We start from the raw sequence: 19,964 nt of genomic DNA on the forward strand, positions 1-19,964 counted from the left end.
GCTCATCCTTGCACTCGCTGTATGATCTTTCAGAAGCTCATAACCTCCTTGAGCCTTAATTTCCCTGTAAAAAGGCTTTAATTACAGACACCTGGATGGTTATTAAAATTAAATTTATTCATCAGCAGAACAGGAATAAAGATGCAGATGTAGAGAATGGACTTGAGGACGTGGGGAGGGGGAAGGGTAAGCTGGGATGAAGTGAGAGAGTGGCATTGACATATATACACTACCAAATGTAAACTAGATAGCTAGTGGGAGGCAGCCACATAGCACAGGGAGATCAGCTCGGTGCTTTGTGACCACCTAGAGGGGTGTGATAGGGAGGGTGGGAGAGACACGCAAGAGGGAGAGAATATGAGGATACATGTATACATAGAGCTGATTCACTTTGTTATATAACAGAAACTAACACAACATTGTAAAGCAATTATACTCCAATAAAGATGTTAAAAAAAATTAAATGCGTTAAAAGTATGCAAAACTCCTAGCATAGTATCTGGCCTCCATCAGCATTTAGTAAATACTACTTCCCTTTCTTTCCTTTCACTAGGTGAATATACCCCTTTGCAATAGGACCTTCTTTGGCTACAACCCTCCCTAGATCCCCAAAGGGAACTCTATGAATTTTGTTCCCCTTTTCTTTTCTCTACAGGTTCAAGAATACAGAGAGGCTCTTGAAGCAGTCCTCATCAAAGGCAAAAATGGAGTCCCACTTCTGCCGGAGCTGTACAGTGTTCCTCCTGACAAGGTAAGCTGGACGGTGCCATAACATGGAGCTGGGAGAAGAGGAGCAGCACCTCAAAAGGACTGCCTTATTTGAGTCAAATAATTTTTAATCTTCTGATTTTAATGTTCTAAAGTCTTTCTTTAGGTATAGAACAATTAAAATATGATTTTATTCCTTTGAAAGTATATTTATAAAGCAGACTCAGTTATGGCACTGTTACTGGGCAAGACGAGGGCAAGATCATATCTTATAGAGGTAGTTTCACGGGTGTATATTTGTCCTCAAACTCATCAAGATGCATATGTTAAATATGTATGGCCTTTCTATATGTCAGCCAAACCTCAATTTAAAAAAATAAAATGAGTTGTTCAGAGATTGATTTTTAAAAAAATCAAACTTTAAGGTTGAGAATGATATGGAGATCAGTAAGCCGAACTAGAGTGATGTTCTGTGTGAACTCTCAGTATTTGATATTTTCTGCTTTGAGGCTAGTCATCTGGGATTAATTGAGTAGATCAGGCTTGGAAAATGAAGTATGTCTCCATTTTCTCAAAATGCCAGTTCAAATTACCATTATTCCTCTTCTTCATTGCAAAAGAGCATTAGCCGGGGGAGAGATGCAATATTCCATGCTGGTGGGGATGAGTGGACTAAGCTCCTAGCAACATCAGCAGCATAACCTGAGAGCTTGTTAGAAATGCAGATTTCAGGCCTTTCCCTACATCTACTCAGTAAGAATATGCCATTGGACAAGATCCTTAGGTGGGGTGTATCCATGTACAGTTAGAGGAGCACTGCCCTAGACTGTAGTCATAGTGCTTGACTTTTCAGTGCATTGCATATATGACTGTTTTATAGAGTATGAATCACAATCCAGACTCGGGCTTTTTGTTGTCTAGTATTTTAAACCTCCTATTCTTTTTTTTAATTAATTAATTTATTTATTTATTTTTGGCTGCATTGGGTCTTCATTGCTGTGCACGGGCTTCCTCTAGTAGTTGTGGTGAGCGGGGGCCACTCTTTGTTGCGGTGCGTGGGCTTCTCATTGCGGTGGCTTCTCTTGTTGTGGAGCACAGGCTCTAGGAGCACGAGCTTCAGTAGTTGCGGCACACGGGCTCAGTAGTTGTGGCTCACTGGCTCTCGAGTGCAGGCTCAGTAGTTGTGGCGCATGGGCTTAGTTGCTCCGCGGCATGTGGGATCTTCCTGGACCAGGTGTCGAACCTGTGTCCCCCGCATTGGCAGGCGGATTCTTAACCACTGCACCATCAGGGAAGCCCTAAACCTTCTATTCTTTTCCTTTATCTCTTTATTTATTTATTTATTTATTTAGGTTGATGAAGAATATCAAAATCCTCACACTGTGGACCGAGTCCCCATGGGCAAACTGCCTCATATGTGGGGTCAGTCTCTATACATCTTAGGAAGCTTGATGGCAGAGGTAAGGGGAAACTTCAAGGCTCTTACATTTTTCTGCTTTAGTCACCATAACAATCAGATTTGTGAGTAGCTCATTAAATCTGAAGGATATATCTTTTGCCTTTTGTATTCTGCCTTAATTACAGATTTTCCTCCAGATTCTCAGAGTGAGAGCATGGCCAGTCCTTGGCAAAAATCTTTCCCTCTGGCAACTATGTCCGTCATGCTTGCCCAGGGGTTCCTACCTTGGTACCGTACTTGAAGTTGCTCTGGGATCAGACCCTAGATAGTTCCTTTTCAAAACGCCCCCTAGTGCCTGTCTGGTAACTGCAAATGCAATTGTGCTTGGATAGTAATGACTTATAATGGATTTAAGTGCTAACTTTTCCAAGCAACATAATGTTTCATTCTTTAATTAAATAAACTGATAAGATAATTTTAGGTACCATGACAAGTGTTTGGGAGCATCATAGTTTTTTATTTGTTTGTTTGTTGATAAGGGGCCCTTTAAATGTTCCTTATATTAAACTCTGTTGAGACAGCTCTTAATGAAGCACTTTGGAATTTCTTAGTTTACGTCAGCTTATTTGTGACATTTTGAACCATAAGAAGGGTTCCCTTTCTCAAAGTTTTCCAGTTTTACTGAAAAATCTATTTCCCCATTATAAGTTATTATATAAGGTAAGCTATAACCCAGGCTCCTAGAGGATCTAGGGTGGGACTTAGCTTTCCTTTCTGAGCCATACTCTTCGACCTGTTTATGTATAACTGTTTACTTTCTGGAGCTGTTTTTATTTGTTTTGTTTTGTTTGTCCCAGTTTTATTGAGATGTAATTGACATATCACTGAGTTTCAAGCGTACAGCATAAAGTTTATCTTTAGTTGACATTATTATAAATGTAGCAGTAATGGGCAGAATGATTTGTTTAAAATAATCCTTACCTGGTGACTTTCTCATTCAATTAGAATAAATTAATGCTATGAAAAAATGAGGAGATGAATGGTATTCTTAAGGGCTGAGTGGGTGAGTTCATCGCATTTCATCAAAGGCAGAAACTCAGGTCAAGTCAAAAGATATCTGCTAAGCAGAAATCATAGCAAGCATATGCGTAAATATGAAAGCAACAGGACTAATGACTTAAGTTATTGATTAGAAGCATTGTGATCTGATTGTCTAATCATGTGCATCCAGAGAAAGTGGAGGTATAACTAGAAAACTTTCTGTTTATCTTTTATACCCCATCTATTTCCAAAAAAATGATTTTTGGCAGCCACTAGAAATTAACTCCAGATAAAATTAATTTGGATGTGAATTCAGGAGTTCAAACATTTTCATACAGTAAAGGTATTTGTTTCCTTTCCATACATGCCTCTCACATGTTATGGTACGGGGTTTTGGCACTGGTATGTTGTTTCTCCTCAAACATTAGCTTTTTTGGAGATATAGTAATATGTCTTTTTATGGTTTTTCTTTAGGGATTTTTAGCTCCTGGAGAAATTGACCCCCTGAATCGCAGGTTTTCTACTGTACCAAAGCCAGATGTTGTGGTTCAAGGTATGTATTCTTATTCCCAGCAGCAGAAATTTAACATTAAAGGTCTGGTTTGGGCCAGTAAATGATGACTTTATTCTTTATGATGTATTTTGTTAGGCTTCAAAATGTATAGTATAAACTTGACTCTGTTTGGTTTCAAGATTTCTGTTAATCTTAATCATGAACAAATGCTTAACAAAGGATGTTATCTGATTCTCTTAATACTTCTTATTTCTGGAAACTCTTTTCTTTTCACCATGATGATATTATAGCCTTCTGATTATCTCTGCTTTTGTTCTGAGCATTCCTTCTGTGCTTTTTCTGCTAGTATTTCTTTCTTCTCATATCCTCCTAATGGTTGTGTACTTAGTCTTATACTCTTGTCTTTCTGTATTTATACCCTGCATGTGTTTGCTAGGGCTGCCTCCTCCATAATACATTTGCTTCCATGGCTCCAACTATTACCTCTTTAGAGAGTACTCCAAATCTTTATTTTTTGTTCCTAGCAATCAACTTAAATTTTGAGGTTATCTACTCTATGCAAAACACTGGGCTAAGCTGTATAAACGTTTTAAGAAGTCTAGTCCCAATATATATACACAACATTTTCATCACTTATACTTCAAATGCAAAACTGACCTTTTTTTGTCTCCATCCTATTCTTTTACCTCTCCCAAGAAAAGCAAATCTTGCCACCTTCCTTAACTCTCTCAATGACATCACTATTATGCTACTCTCCTAGGGTAGAAAACTCCAGGTGATTTTTGACTCCCCAGAAACGCTATCCAATGTGGTACTAGGTCCTCCTGAGAAGCTCCTCTGAAATGTCTCCACTTCAACCCCAACCTCCATTGGAGTTGATTCTATATAGAAAATAATCCTTAGTATTTTCTAAACCTTCTTATACTTGGCATCCTATGTGGTAGGATAGGATAAAGGTAGTCATAAAGGTAGTCTTTGCTTATCAGTGTACAGGCGTATTTCATTTTATTGTGCTTCACTTTATTGTGCTTTGCAGATATTGTGTTTTTTACAAATTGAAGGTCTGTGGCAACCTTGTGTCAAGCAAGTCTGTTGGCACCATTTTTCCAAGAGCATTTGCTTACTTCGTGTCTCTGTCACATTTTATAATTCTAGCAATACTTCAAGCTTTTTCATTATTATTATATTTGTTATAGTAATCTGTGATCAGTGATCTTTGATGTTACTACTATGACTCATTGAAGGCTCAGATGATTGTTAGCATTTTTTACTAATAAAGTATTTTTTGTTTTGTTTTTTCTTTTTGTGGTACGCGGGCCTCTTACCGCTGTGGCCTCTCCCATTGCAGAGTGCAGGCTCAGCGGCCATGGCTCACGGGCCCAGCCGCTCCGCGGCATGTGGGATCCTCCTGGACCAGGGCACGAACCTGTGTCCCCTGCATCTGCAGGCGGACTCCCAACCACTGTGCCACCAGGGAAGCCCAATAATAAAGTATTTTTAATTGAGGCATTTACATTGTTTTTTTGGATACAATGCTGTTGCACACTTAACAGACTAAAATATAGTGTAAACATAACTCTTTTCATTTGGTTTTATTTATTTTTTAATTGAGGTATAGTTAATTTGCAGTGTTGTGTTAGTTTCAAGTGTACAGCAAAGTGATTCAGTTGTGTGTATGTGTGTGTGTGTGTATATATATATATACATATATATATTCTTTTTTATATATATATATATTCTTTTTCATATTCTTTTCCATTAGAGGTTACTACAAGATATTGAGTATAGTTCCTTGTGCTATACAGTAGATCCTTGCTGTTTACCTATTAATATTTTATATATAGTAGTGTGTATATGTTAATCCCAAACTCCTAATTTATCTACCCTTGCCACCTTGCTACCCCTTTTGGTAACCATAAGTTTGTTTTCTATAAGCATAACTTTTATATGCACTGGGAAACTAAAAATTTGTGACTCGCTTTATCGTTATACTCGCTTTACTGCAGTGGTCTGGAACCAAACCTGCAACATCTCTGAGGTATTCCTGTACATAGCGAACGTTATGTAAAAGACCATTACTCTTCCCCTCCCATGAGAAAGCTTGTTCTCCTTTGAAACTTATGCCATCTGGCTATATTGGTCTCCTGGTTACTCTCATTCATTCATTAGAGACTTTGAGGCTTGGCTCATAGCCTTCCTCTTCTTCCCCAATTCCTACCATAGTACTAGATTTCAGCATCAGAGTAAGTGCCATCTAATATTTTAGCCTCAAAATTCTTGGATATCTAGAACCCTAGTGACCCTTCCCTCTGCCTCTACTCCACTCACTTTTAGGACGAAACTTTAGAACTGTTTCACCTCAGATATTCCATTCCCAAAAGTCCCAATCACCAGTCATAACTGCATATTATTTCAGTTTTCTTCCCCCCGACCCATTACACTTGTGTCTATTTTCTCCTAGTCTACACTCCCCTACCTTTCGGTTGGTCATCTAAATCTCTTAATTACCAGCACACCAAACTTCTGCTACACCCACCAGAAAAATCACAGCCCCAGATCAGTTTTACTCTCTATATTTTCTGATCCTGTACCTGGCCTGCTAAAATCTTCTAGAAAAAAAAAATCACACAAATGAGCAGAGTGGTAGCATTGTAAATCCACAATCTCCAACTTAACTAGGCCTACGGTGCCTCCTGTCAGTCCTTGTTCTTACTGTTAGTCAGCATTTTCATTCTCCTCAACTATTCCACACGTTCTCTGTTTTCAACCCCACTGCTTGTTTTCAACCTCATTCTTGGCCTGCTACTTTACGCTGGGTAATCTTAATGTTTTGATCTTTGTCAATTTCCCAACCCCCCCACTACAGTCTTACTTATATCTTCACCCAGCCTTGCCTCCTTTTCTTGAGTCTCAGAAAAGCTGTCTTTTCTCCTCTTCAGCACCAACTCTTCCTTCTGATGCTTGATCCTATCCTCTTCCCTAGCCTTCATAGAAACCTACTCTTTCCTATCTTCAAACTCTTCTCTGTTGGTTCTGATTTTTAATACATTGACATGTTCATCTCCCTCTAGTTATCCTATCCTTCCTTTCTCATCCAAACTTCCACTTCTTTACATTTCATTCATTCTGCATTCATTTACAACTAGCTTATCATTCCTCTGAAAGTGATTTTGCTTAAGTTATTGCCAAACTCGGTAGATATTTTTCAATCCACTTCTTAGAGGATCTTTCTGTTTCATTTGTTGTTTATGTTTCTGGAAACTCTTAACTCACATGTCTTCTGTGATACCATACTCCCTTGGCTCTCCTTCAACCTAAGTTTTGTACTTTTCTGTCTCATTCTGGGCTTCCTCTTCTTCCCCTTGCCCCTTAACTGTTGGTATTTCTGGGAGTTTTGTCCGTAGCCCACTGCTCTCATTATTCAGAATATTTGTTATTGTCTCTCAGCTTCCTCCCATTCCTCACCTTTTCCCTTTTCCTGCCTCCTAACTTCTCCCCTCTCAGAAGATGACCTCACCTCCTATACCATAGAGAACATATAAGCCATGAGACAAGAACCCCTCACTCCTGCCCCCAGGCTTTTTCATCATCTGCGCATATCTTATATGTTGAAATTTCTCAAGGTTATATTCTAGGTCCTTTTCTCTTCTTTTCTATATATTCTCCTTAACCCATCTCTTTCTATGCTAATGACTCCTGAATATATCACATTCACTTTAAACTCAACATGTCCAAAATTAATCAGCTGCACTCTCCTAGTTCTACATCATCTGTGCCTGCTTTTCTCCCTATTTGCCTATGTCAGTAAATGGCACACTTTTCTCTCAGTTACACAAATAAACACATGAAGAATCATTCTCGGTATCTCTCCCTCTCATCTCCTACGTTCAGTTAACAAGTCCCAATTTCTTTACCTTCTAAATAATTCATAAATCCATCTAGTTTATCCAGTACCAATGTCATGATCCTAATCTAAGTAGTCAGCATCTCTTCCTTGCATTAATGCAATAACTTTTTTTTTAAATGCAATAACTTTTGAAGTGGTCTCCCTGTCTTCAGTGTAGGTCCACTACAGTATATCAGCTTATTCTTTAATCATCAACATGAATATGTTCTTTTTAAGATGGAGATCTGGATATGCTATTCCCCTGATTACAACTCTGCAGGGGCTTCCCATTGCCAACTTTCTTAACATGGCTTACAAGGCTCTTTATGATCTGCTCCCTGACCCCACCTTCAGCGTCATTTCTCACCACTGCTGCTTCACACTCCATGTTCCTACTATAAAGAACTTTTTTTTATTATTCCTAGATCTGCCTTGTTCTCTGTTGCCCTTGAGCCTTTGTCTATGCTATTTCTTTTGTCTGGAACAGCTTCTCCCTTAGTTTTACCTTCACTTTTACCAGAATAACTCCTATTCAGCTCTCTAGCAAGACTCAGTGTCAATGTCATTTTCTCCAAGGATCATGTCTATCTTTGTATCCCTAGCATATGGCAGTACCTAGCACATAGGTGGTACCAAATAAGCATTTTCTACATACTTGATAAAACAAACAAAAAGCTGAGTTGTTGGGGTTGAAAGTAGCCCTGGGACCCCAGAGTGTTGTTCATTTGCCTCTCCTTTAGTCCCCTTTACTCCTGCTACCAACTGCATTGCCCTCTGCAGAACCCTGAGGCTCAGGAGAATGCAATTTGGAAATCATTACCCAAGGATAAAGTACAAGTTCCTTAAAGTGACACACATGCTCTCCATGATGATCTAACCCCTATTTGCCTTTCCAGATTCATTTTGTTGGTGGTTGGTGGGGGGGTTGTTTGTTTTTTGTGTGTTTTTTTCCACTGTGCAAGGTGTTTCATGCTACAGCAATATGGAAATGTATGTAGTCCCCACCCCATCTCTTACACACACACACACACAAACACACAAACACATACTTTTCCATTTTCATGTTTTATGATCATTCTGGATCTTCTACCTAAAATGGCTTTCCCAATTCCTATTCCCTTCTTTCTCCTGGCTAACTTATTCATTCTTTCAAGTTCACCTTAGACATCAGGAAGCCTTTTCTGAAACTTCCCCCCTGCCAACTCCAGACTAGATAGGTGTCACTCTTGGGTGATCACACAATGTTCTGTGCATATATTTATTTACTTAACAGGTTATTTTATAATGAGTTTATGTGTGTGTCACTTTCATTACACTATGAGCTCCTTGAGGGAGAGACTAACATATTCATCTCTAAATCCCTAGTGCCTAGCATAGTACCTTACCATTTAAGTGCTTAGTAAATGTTTATTAATGAATGAATAGATGACCACATATGTTTCCCTGGACTTTTGTCAGCCCACTATTATTCTTCCTCTGTATATTTTTCCCGGAGAATCTTTGTTGTTTTCAGTTAGAAGTAATCAAGATGGTGTTATGTCCAGGGGACTCTGTAATCACCATACCCTGCATATCCTGCCCCAGACCACAGCAGCACAACACCATGAGGTCCCCAAGGTAGAAAAATACACAAAAGATAATGGCAAAGGAATGCAGAGTAGCACTTTTTTAACTAGGCTTTTGCCCCCCAAACTCAACAAATACAATACTTGTAAGCTGGAATGAACCAAATGGCACCTTCATTTTCTTATAAACCCAATTCAACATATCTAGCAGTACTAGAGGAGCAGGAATAGGGTACATGTTTGCCCCTGGTGCTTAGCATTAAGCCAGCTGAGGCCCCATTCAGGTTATTGGCCTCCAGACAGATTATCAGTCCCACAGAGGGGGAATAAACAGAAGAGTCAGTGAGGTGGCCTGGACTTCTCCTTTGTGAGTATGATTACCACTTTTGAGACATGAGTGTGAGAGGAAGAAAAGGGAGCTGTCCAGGTTTGGCAGGCTCTGAGTCTAGAGAAGTCTTATCCCCATCCCCCAAAACAACTACACAGAGTTTCAAATATGGTACCTCAGTGCTTTATCCTGCAGTTACCTTGCCTTCTACTGTTCTCTAGCTTTGAGCAATTCGTACCATTAGGGTGTTCTTTATTATCCTCATAATGCTGTCCCTGGTCTTTTTTTTCCTATTTAAACATAGAATCACAGATATAAGTGAGTGTGGCATTCTCTAGAAGCACATAGGTATTTAGACAAAAAACAGAATTAAATATTCTAATCATGAAATCTTGTTTCCTTTTCCATTTAGATAATATCATTATGTACCAAGCATGATGATTGTTTCATCAAGTCTACAATAACTGTTAATTTCCTTACCTTCCTTTTGTTTTCCCTTCAAAAAAATATTGTGTGGCTCGAGAGATCTTTAGGTTCCTGTTGAAATAAAATTTTCTGTTGACCTCATCTTCTTTCTTTCCTATAGTTTCCATTCTAGCTGAGACAGAAGAAATCAAGGCCATTTTGAAGGACAAGGGAATTGATGTGGAGACCATTGCTGAGGTGCACCCCATCAGAGTACAACCAGCTTGTATTCTCAGCCACATTTATTCCAGCCTAGGTAAGGAGATTGGCCAGCCTGCTAGAATCAAAGCATTATTTGATACAGGCTGGTTTCCTTCCTTTTTATTTTTTTCTTGATCTTTATTGCTTTATTAAACTGCATCTGAAAAGGAATTTAGAGTCTCTGGAATCTAAGTTTCTAACCCTATATATCCTGAGCAGGCTTGATAATTTTCAGTGTGTTTTATGAACTCTTTGGTACAGAGGGCATGACTGTTATCAGGCAACTTTGTATCTTCATTCCAAGTGTGTGCTTAACCAACTTGTTCTTCTCCCCTTTCTTGGGACCTATATTTCCATTTTGAAAAAATGCTAACTTTATATACATTAATAGCCAAGGAACTTGTTTTTAGTTCTTTATACTTTGTCATGTAATGAATTAGTTGACAATATTTTAAAATTCCATTTCTTAATCTAATACTTATTTTTAATTAGTACTTATTTTTTATTCAACTTATATATTAAATTTGGTGATAGACACATTAAACAAATTACTACAAGTTAAAAATTTATGCAAGTTACTACAAATTTCACATTAAACAAATTACTACATTGTTAAAAAAAGGATGTGCAAAATTTCTAAACCACCCTTGTGGAAGGCTGAATAGTGGCCCCAAAAGATATTCAGGCCCTAATCCCTGGAACCTGTGAACATTACCATTTAAGGCAAAAGGGATTTTGTGGGTATGATTAGATTAAGGAGATTGAGATTGGTGGGGAGGATTATTTTGGATTATTCAGGTGGGCCCTAAGTATAATCACAAGTCTCCTTATAAGAGATACCCAGAGGGAGATCAGACTGTAGAAGTAAGAGATGTGATGACAGAAGCAAGTGATCAGAGTGATAAGGCTGTTAGGCTTATCCTCTAGAAGCTGGAAGAGTCAAGGAACAGATTCTCCCCTGGAGCCTCCAAAAGCAACCAGCCCTGCTTGACACCTTGATTTTTATTTTACGTCATAGTAGCCATAAGGTTCATTTTGAACTTCTCATCTCCAGAACTGTAAGAGTATAAGTGTATATTGTTTTAAGCTACTGAGTTTATGTTACTTTGTCATAGCACCAATGGGAAATTAATACAATCTTAAATCAAGCCACAAAGTAAATTTATAAATGAAGAATGTACCTTACATAGTAGATTGCCACTTACAAACCCTAGTTGTGTGTGTACTTTTTTTCTTCACCAAGAGTGGTCTGTTAGTAATTAAAGCCAAACCAAATTTTGTCCAGCTCAAAACCAGCCTCCATCCCTTTTTACTAACACCTACTCCAAACACTCAATTTCTGTGGCAGTTATGTAGGTCTAAATTGAGAGGGAATCAACCAAGGAGGGAAGGACCAACAGTCAGAGCTGACGGTTCTTTATCTTTCCTAGCACCCACATTTTATGCCAGCACGACCTGAACTCCCAGAGCTATTAACATTACATTTGGCTTTAGGAATATATGGATTTCCCCCACTCTTCCATTCTAGCCATAATGTAGAAAATCCCTTTTCTTTTTAAATTAAGTGCAAAGTTGGAAGTTCCTAAAGAAATTTTACAAAAAAATGGAAAACTAAAATATAAACACATAGAAATTATCAAGTTTATTGAATATAGGTCTCAGGTCCTAATAAATAAAACCTAGCCACAAATTAGCTTGAATAGTACAAATTACTGAACCCCTGGTTCCCTCCACTGACTCAGCCCTATTAGTGGTAAATGCCAAGTCAAGACTCTGAAACTTCTGAGATTAATTTGGATTGATGCTTTACTAGGTGGGATGGGGTACCTCAGTCCTTTCTAGAACCTGCTTCCTGGGTTTTTTTTTAATCTCCTTGGCTATTCCCTCTAGCTTCAGACTATAATGTACTCCTAGTCTCCAGATACCAGTCCCCTAGCACTAAATCTCTTGAAATAAGGAAGGTATTTCTCTATCTAGCCCAAATCTTACTCCATGAATATTATTTGATCTTGTAATCACTATCTTCTTTGCCCTTCTGAGAAGTCTCTATGGTTTGGGGTCTGTGGAAGTCCTGTTGATGCCTTTGATGTGATTCTCTCTGGCTCTCACTTAAAAGTTGATGCCTTTTACCCTTTTCTTCTTCACATCCATTGTTGTAAACTCAGCATAATCTTACGAGGATATAGGTAACTTCCAAGCTCTGGGACTTCATTCCTGGAATCTACCTGCATCACATCAGATCTCTCTAACAAACAGAAGCAAACTCCTTACTGACTACTTTTTCAAAGTCTGCACTTTGTTTTGGGCCTCTTACGAAGTTATTATTTCCTAGCCAGAGAAAATAGGGACTACTAGGTCTTCGGGACTTCAGTTTAATGAATGCACAAACATTTCAGGGACTCAAGTAGCAAGTTATATTTATTTTCCAAATGTGCTCCTTCATTCGCTTCATTCATTCATTCTTTCATAAGGCTCTATTGCTTACTTTTATGTACCAGGCACTGGGTGTGATGCTGTGAGAGACATAGACATATAACCAAATAATTATAGTACAGTCTTATAAATGCTATAACAATGGCATTACATACAAAGTACAGGAGAAAGAGAATAGATTTGCCTGGGAAGGTCAAGAAAGGCACGTTTTGATGATTTATAAAATGAGTGACTCTTCATAATTCTATTATTGCAATAATTTCACAATAACAAAAATGCTTTCTTTTAAATTTATTTATTTATTTTTGGCTGCGTTGGGTCTTCGTTGCTGTGTGCAGGCTTTCTCTAGTTGTGGTGAGCAGGGGCTACTCTTCGTTGCGGGGCATGGGCTTCTCATTGTGGTGGCTTCTCTTGTTGCAGAGCACGGGCTCTAGGCACCTGGGCTTCAGTAGTTGTGGCACACAGATTCAGTAGTTGTGGCTCGTGGACTCTAGAGCTCAGGTTCAGTAGTTGTGGTGCCCAGGCTTAGTGGCTTTGTGGCATGTGGGATCTTCCCAGACCAGGCTCGAGCCCATGTCCCCTGCATTGGCAGGCGGATTCTTAACTACTGCGCCACCAGGGAAGCCCCAAAGTTGCTTTAAGGATATATTGAATGACAGCTGTAATTCCACCAAGGAAAACAGGCTATTTCTTCACCAGGTATGTTCATTTATATATGTTCCCAGAAGTGGGATTCTGTGCCTCACCTCAAACACTCAGTATTTCAGTTCTATAATTTTTTTTTAAATTTTTAAATATTATGTTGTTAATCAACTTTGGGAACATAAGAACTTTATAGGAGAGTGCTGTCAGAAACATGGTGGAGTGAAAAGCTACCTTTGTCTCTCCCCTTGAAGCTACAACCAGTAAAACATCTACAACACAACGAAGGTGCCTTTGCCCAACACAACAGGATGCCAGAGAATTCCACACATCTGTACATCTATAGGTGGGTGAACTGGAACACATAGAGGAGGCAGAACAGAGGGAACAGTGGAGTTGGTACCTGCAATCCCAGCCCTCTGACTGTGGCAGCTGAGCCCATAGCTTCAGAAAACCCAATAGCAGCAGGGGAAGCAGCACGCATGACTCTGCCTGCCACCACAGGCAACTTAGCAGCAGGAACAGTGGGGCCTGGGACCCCATCCCTCCAGTCACTGAGGAACCCATGACACCAGACTCTTGCCCCACTATTTGCATTGGCAGAGCCCCCGAACCTGACAGCACCAGACACAGTGGAGGCATCTGTGCAACCCCAGCTTCCCCTCCCACACTGTTCCCCTCCCCCCACAGCAGAGCCTGTGTCTCAGGGGATCTCCCACAAAAGAGAAGAGCCCATCATCCCAGTAATGACAGCAGCTCTGGCAGAAGCAATACAGCAATAAGCCTAGAGGCACAAGAAGCAACAGCAAAAGCACAGAGCCACACCTGTTACACATATGGTGGAGGCTGGAAAGTGCCAACTCTCAAGTATAACCAGAGGTAGCTCAGGTGAGCGAAACCAAAAACTTGTGTGATAGCGCCACCTACTGGAAAGCAAAAGAAAGGATTGTAACTCCTAACCGGTCATTTAACTTCAAATGTGCCAGCAGAGGAACAATTCATCAAGCAATATGAAGAATCACAGTAACACTATATCACAAAAAGAAAATGACAATTCTCCAGAAGCCAAACTTAAAGTCATGGAATATTGAGATCTAACTGATAGAGCCATCATATAGAGCCATCAAAATAGCCATCATGAAGCAACTCAATGAGATACAAGAAAACTCAGAAAGGCAGTGTAATGAGCTCAGGAATAAAATTAATGAACAGAAGGAATACTTTACCAAAAAGATTGAAACTCTAAAGAAGAACCAAACTGAAATTCTGGAAATGAGAAACACAATAAACAAGATGAAAATGCATTAGAAAGGATTGGAAATAAAGCAGACAATATGGAAGAGAGCATTAGTGAACTCAAAGATAGAAACCTAGAAATGATACAAGTAAAAGAGGAAAGAGAAGTAAGACATATATAAAAAGAGGAAATCCTATGAGAGCTACACATCTCTTTTAGGAAAGGCAGCATTGGGATAATAGGTATCCCAGAAGAAGAGAGGAAGAGCAATTATTTAAAGAAACAATAGCTGAGCTCTTCCCAAACATGGGGAAGAAACTGGACAATCAAATCTGTGAAGCAATGAGAACACCTAATTAAACTCATTGCAAAAAGACCTTTTCCAAGACACATTAAAATTGTCAAAAGTTAATGACAAAGAGGGGACTTCCCTAGTGGAGCAGTAGTGAAGACTCTGTGCTCTCAATGCAGTTCCCTGGTCAGGGAACTAGATCCCACATGCATGCAGCAACTAAGAGTCCACATGCTGCAACTAAGGAGGCATCGAGCAACAACTAAAGAGCCCTCCTGCTGCAACTAAGGAGCCCATATGCTGCAACTAAGGATCCCACGTGCTGTAAGTAAGGAGCCCACCTGCCACAACTAAGGAGCCCGCCTGCTGCAACTAAGACCCAGCGCGACCAAATAAATACAATTTTTTTTAAAATAAAGTTAATGACAAAGAATTTTAAAGGCAGCCAGGGAAAAAAGGATGGTGCCCTACAAAGGAACCCCTATTAGGCTATCAGCAGATTGCTCAGCAGAAACCCTAACATCCAGGAGAGAGTGAAATGACATTTTCAAAATACTGAAAGAAAAACTGTCACCCCAGAATACTCTATCTAGCAAAATTATCATTCAGATATGAAGGAGAAATAAAGTCTCCCAGACAAAAGCTGAGGGAATTCATCAACACTAGACCTGCCTTACAAGAGATATTGAAAGGAGCTCTTCTACCAGAAACAAAATAGCAAAAATACATAAAACTTTAAGCAGGGTGATAAATAGAATCAGAAAACTGCAGCTCTTTATCAGAACAGATTTTTAAACACTATTATAAAGGTTAAAGGGGAACAAAGAAAGCAGAAAAATAATTATAGCTATCTTATTTTGGTAACAAACCCACAACCATAAAAAGGGATAATTTGAGACAACAAAAACACTAAAAGGGGAGGAGGAAAAGGATGGAATTCATATAGGTGAGTGAACATAAGATGCTATCAGCAGAAAAAGGACTATTTTATCTATGAGAAATTTTATACAAACCTCATGGTAACCACAAAAATAAACATAAAATAGAGACACACACACACAGAGAAGAAACTGAGAAAAATATCACAGAAAACCATCAAACCAAAATGGCAGACAGAAACAAAAGGAAAAAGAAACAGTGGAGATATAGAGCTACCAGAAAACAAAAGATAAAATGGCAGTATTAAGTCCTCATATATCAATAATCAACCTAAATATAAATAAATTGAATTCACCAAATGACACACAGTGGCTGGATGGATTAAAAAACAAGACCCAACTATTTGCTGCCTCCAAGAGGCACATCTCAACTCTAAAGACAAACATAGGCCGAAGGGAAGGGATGTAAAATGATATTCCAAGCAAATAGCAGCCAAATGAAGGCAGGTGTAGCCATATTCATATCAGATGAAATAAAGCCAAAAAAGGTAACAAGAAATAAAAATGGACAGTATATAATGATAAAAGGGACAGTTCATCAAAAGACATAACAGTGAGTAGTATATACGCACCTAACATGGAAGCACCAAATTGTATAAAACAATTATTAACAGGCCTAAAGGGAGAAATTGACAGCAACACAATAATAGTAGGGGACTTTAACACCCCACTTAACATCAGTGGTTAGATCATCCAGACAGAAAGTCAACAAGGAAACAACAGTCTTAAATGAAACTTTTGACCAGATGGATTTGATAGATTTGTATAGAACATTCCATCCAAATGCAGCAGAATACACATATGTTCTCAAGTGTATATGAAACTTTCTCAAGGATAGACCATATTTTGGGACACAAAACAAGTCTCAATAAATTTAAGAAGATTGAAATCACATCAAGCATCTTTTCTGATCACAATGGAATGAAACTACAAATCAACTACAAGAAGAAAACTGGAAAAATCACAGATATGTGCAGAATGAATAGCATCCTACTGAACAACTATTGGGGCAACGAAGAAATCAAAGGAGAAATCAAAAATTACTTGAAGACAAATGAAAATGAAAATACAACATATCAAAATCTATGGGATGCAACAAAAACTGGGAGGGAGGTTTATAGCAATACAGGCCTACCTCAAGAAACAAAACTGAGCAGCACCAGAAACCAGAGCCCAGGCTCCAGGACCAAATGTTGGCCTGGGCCAGGAGCTGGACCCCCACAGACTCATAGGACCCTCAAAGAGCTGCTGCTGCCAGGGGAGTCACTGGAACTCAGATGTCCCATCCTAGTGTTACCTTGCCAGCTCTGAGGTGGGGCCTGACAGTGGAAACCCCATCCCCTGCCCACAGGTAGAGAAGAATTTTTTTTTAGAAAGAAACAAAACTCTCAAATAAACAGTCTAACCTTACACCTAAAGGAACTAGAAAAAGAAAAACAAAACCCAAGTTAATTGAAGGGAGGAAATAATAAAGATCAGAGTTGAAATAAATGAAATAGAGGCTAAAAAGGCAATAGAAAAGATCAATGAAACTAAGAGCTGTCTTTAAAAAGATAAACAAAATCAACAAACCATTAGCTAGACTCACTAAGAAAAAAAGAGAGAAGGCCCTGATAAACAAATCAGAAGTGAAAGAGGATAAAGAACAATGGATACCACAGAAGTACAAAGAATTATAAAAGAATATTATAAACAGCCATACACCAACAAATTGGACAACCTAGAAGAAATGGACAGATTCTTAGATTTATACAACCTTCCAAGACCAAACCATGAAGAAATAGAAAACTTGAGTAGACCAAGTACTATTACAGAGGTTGAAACAGTAATCAAAAAAGCTCCCCCAAAACAAAAGTCCAGGACCAGACAGCTTCACAGGTGAATTCTACCAAACATTCAAAGAAGATTTTATACCTATCCTTCTCAAACTATTGCCAAAAAATTGAAGGGAACACTTCCTAACTCATTTTACAAGGCCAACATCACTCTGATGTCAAAACCAGACAAAGACAACACAAAAAAAGAAAATTACAGACCAGTATTTCTGATAAACATAAATGCAAAAATCCCCAACAAAATATTAGCAAACCAAAGTCAACATCTAAAGCAAACCAAATTCAACATCTAAAGGGTCCTACACCATCCATGATCAAGTGGGATTTATTCCAGAGATGCAAGGATGGTTCACCGTCTGTAGATCAATCAACGTGATACACCATATTAACTAAATGAAGGATTAAAAACCATATTATCATCTCAGTAGATGCAGAAAAAGCATTTGACAGAACTTAACCCTCATTCATGATAAAAACTCAATAAAGTGGGTATGCAGGGAACATACCTCAACAAAATAAAGGTCATATATGACAAACCCACAGCTACCATCATACTCAATGGTGAAAAATTGAAAGCTGTCTCTCTAAGATCAGGAACAAGACAAGGATGCCCACTCTTGCCACTCCTATTCAACATAGTATTAGAAGTCCTAGCCTGAGCAGTTAGGAGAGAAAAAGAAATAAAAGGCATCCAAATTGTAAAGGAAGAAGTAAAACTGTCACTATTTGCAGATGACATGATTTTATATAGAGAGAATCCTAAAGACTCCACCAAAAAACTATTCGAAATAATAAATGAATACAGCAAAATTTCAGGATACAAAATCAAAATATAAATATCTGTTACATTCCTATATGCTAACTATGAGCTAGCAGAAAGAGAAATTAAGAAACTAGGAATACGCTCAACATTGTTAATCATCAGAGAAGTGCAAATTAAAACCACAGTGAGATATCACCTCATGCCTGTCAGAATGGCTATCAAAAAGAACACAAATAACAAATGTTGGAGAAAAGGGAACCCTTGTACACTGTTGGTGGGAATGTAAATTGGTGCAGCCATGTGGAAAACAATATGGAAGTTTCTCAAAAAACTAAAAATAGAACTACCATATGACCCAGCAATTCCACTCCTGGCTATATATCTGAAAAAAATGAAAATACTAATTTGAAAACATGCGTGCACCCCAATGTTCACATTCACAGCAGAAGTATTTATAGTAACCAAGATATGGAAGCAACCGAAATGTCCATCAACAGATGAATGGATAAAGAAGATGTATACACACAATGAAATACTACTCAGCCATATAAAAGAATGAAATTTTGCCATTTGCAACAACATGGGTGGACTTGGAGGGTGTTGTGCTAAGTGAAATAAGTCAGACAGAGAAAGACAAATACTGTATGATATCACTTATATGAGGAATCTAAAAATACAACAAACTAGTGAGTATAACTAAAAAGAAACAGATTCACAGATATAGAGAACAAACTAGTGGTCAGCAGTAGGGAGTGGGAAGGGGGAAGGGGGAAGGGGCACGACAGGGGTAGGGGATTCAGAAGTACAAACTACTATGTATAAAATAAATATACTACAAGGATATATTGTACAGCACAGCGAATATAGCCAATATTTTATAATAACTATAAATGGAGTATAATCTTTAAAAATTGTGAATCACTATGTTGTACACCTGAAACATAATATTGTACATCAACTATACCTCAATAAAAATTTTGAAACACGATTTCTGGTGTATTGATAACTATTAAAATAATCCACTAAAATCTAAATACTGTACTCTGCTAACTTGATATCTACAATCATCCCTTTAAAATATACATGAGCAAGATATTCAACAACAACAACAACAACAAAATGACAATATCTAGGAATTAACCAAGGAGGTAAAAGACCTATACAGTGAAAACTATAAGACATTGTTGAAAGAAATTGAAGAAGAAACAAATAAATGGAAAGATATTCCACGTTCATGGATTGCAGTAATAAACATTGTCAAAATGTCCTTATTAAGCAATCTACAGATTCAATGTCATCCTTATCAAAATCCCAAGGACATTTTTCACAGAAATAGAAGAAAAAATTCTTAAATTTATATGGAACCACAAAAGGCCCCAAATAGCCAAAGTAATCCTGAGAAAAAAGAGCAAAGCTGGAAGTATCACACTCCCTGATTTCAAACAGCAAAGCCACAGTAATCAGAACAGCATGGTATTGGCAGAAAAACAGATACATAGATCAATGGAACAGAATTGAGAGTCCAGAAATACACCCATGCATATATGGGTGTATATATATATATATATATATATATATATATATATATATGCATACACCCATGCATATATGGGCAAGTAATTTATAACAAAAGAGCAAAGAACATACAATGGAGAAAGGATTGTATCTTCAATAAATGGTGTTGGGAAAACTGGACAGTCACATGAAAAAATATGAA

The 19,964-nt window shown here is 38.3% G+C and overlaps 1 protein-coding gene across 2 annotated transcripts in view; it reads left to right on the plus strand.

Moving 5' to 3' along the window:
• PHKA1 (phosphorylase kinase regulatory subunit alpha 1) overlaps positions 1-19,964 on the plus strand; it is a 131,465-nt gene that overhangs the window by 40,790 nt on the left and 70,711 nt on the right. For both annotated transcript variants that reach the window (XM_060136929.1, XM_060136930.1), the window contains exons 11-14: positions 656-751; positions 2,061-2,168; positions 3,623-3,701; positions 10,028-10,162. In XM_060136929.1, coding sequence (XP_059992912.1) covers positions 656-751; positions 2,061-2,168; positions 3,623-3,701; positions 10,028-10,162 — 418 coding nt within the window. The remainder of the gene's footprint in view (positions 1-655; positions 752-2,060; positions 2,169-3,622; positions 3,702-10,027; positions 10,163-19,964) is intronic.

Source organism: Lagenorhynchus albirostris, chromosome X (genome assembly GCF_949774975.1).
Source record: "Lagenorhynchus albirostris chromosome X, mLagAlb1.1, whole genome shotgun sequence".
In the NCBI taxonomy this organism is placed as follows: Eukaryota; Metazoa; Chordata; class Mammalia; order Artiodactyla; family Delphinidae; genus Lagenorhynchus; species Lagenorhynchus albirostris.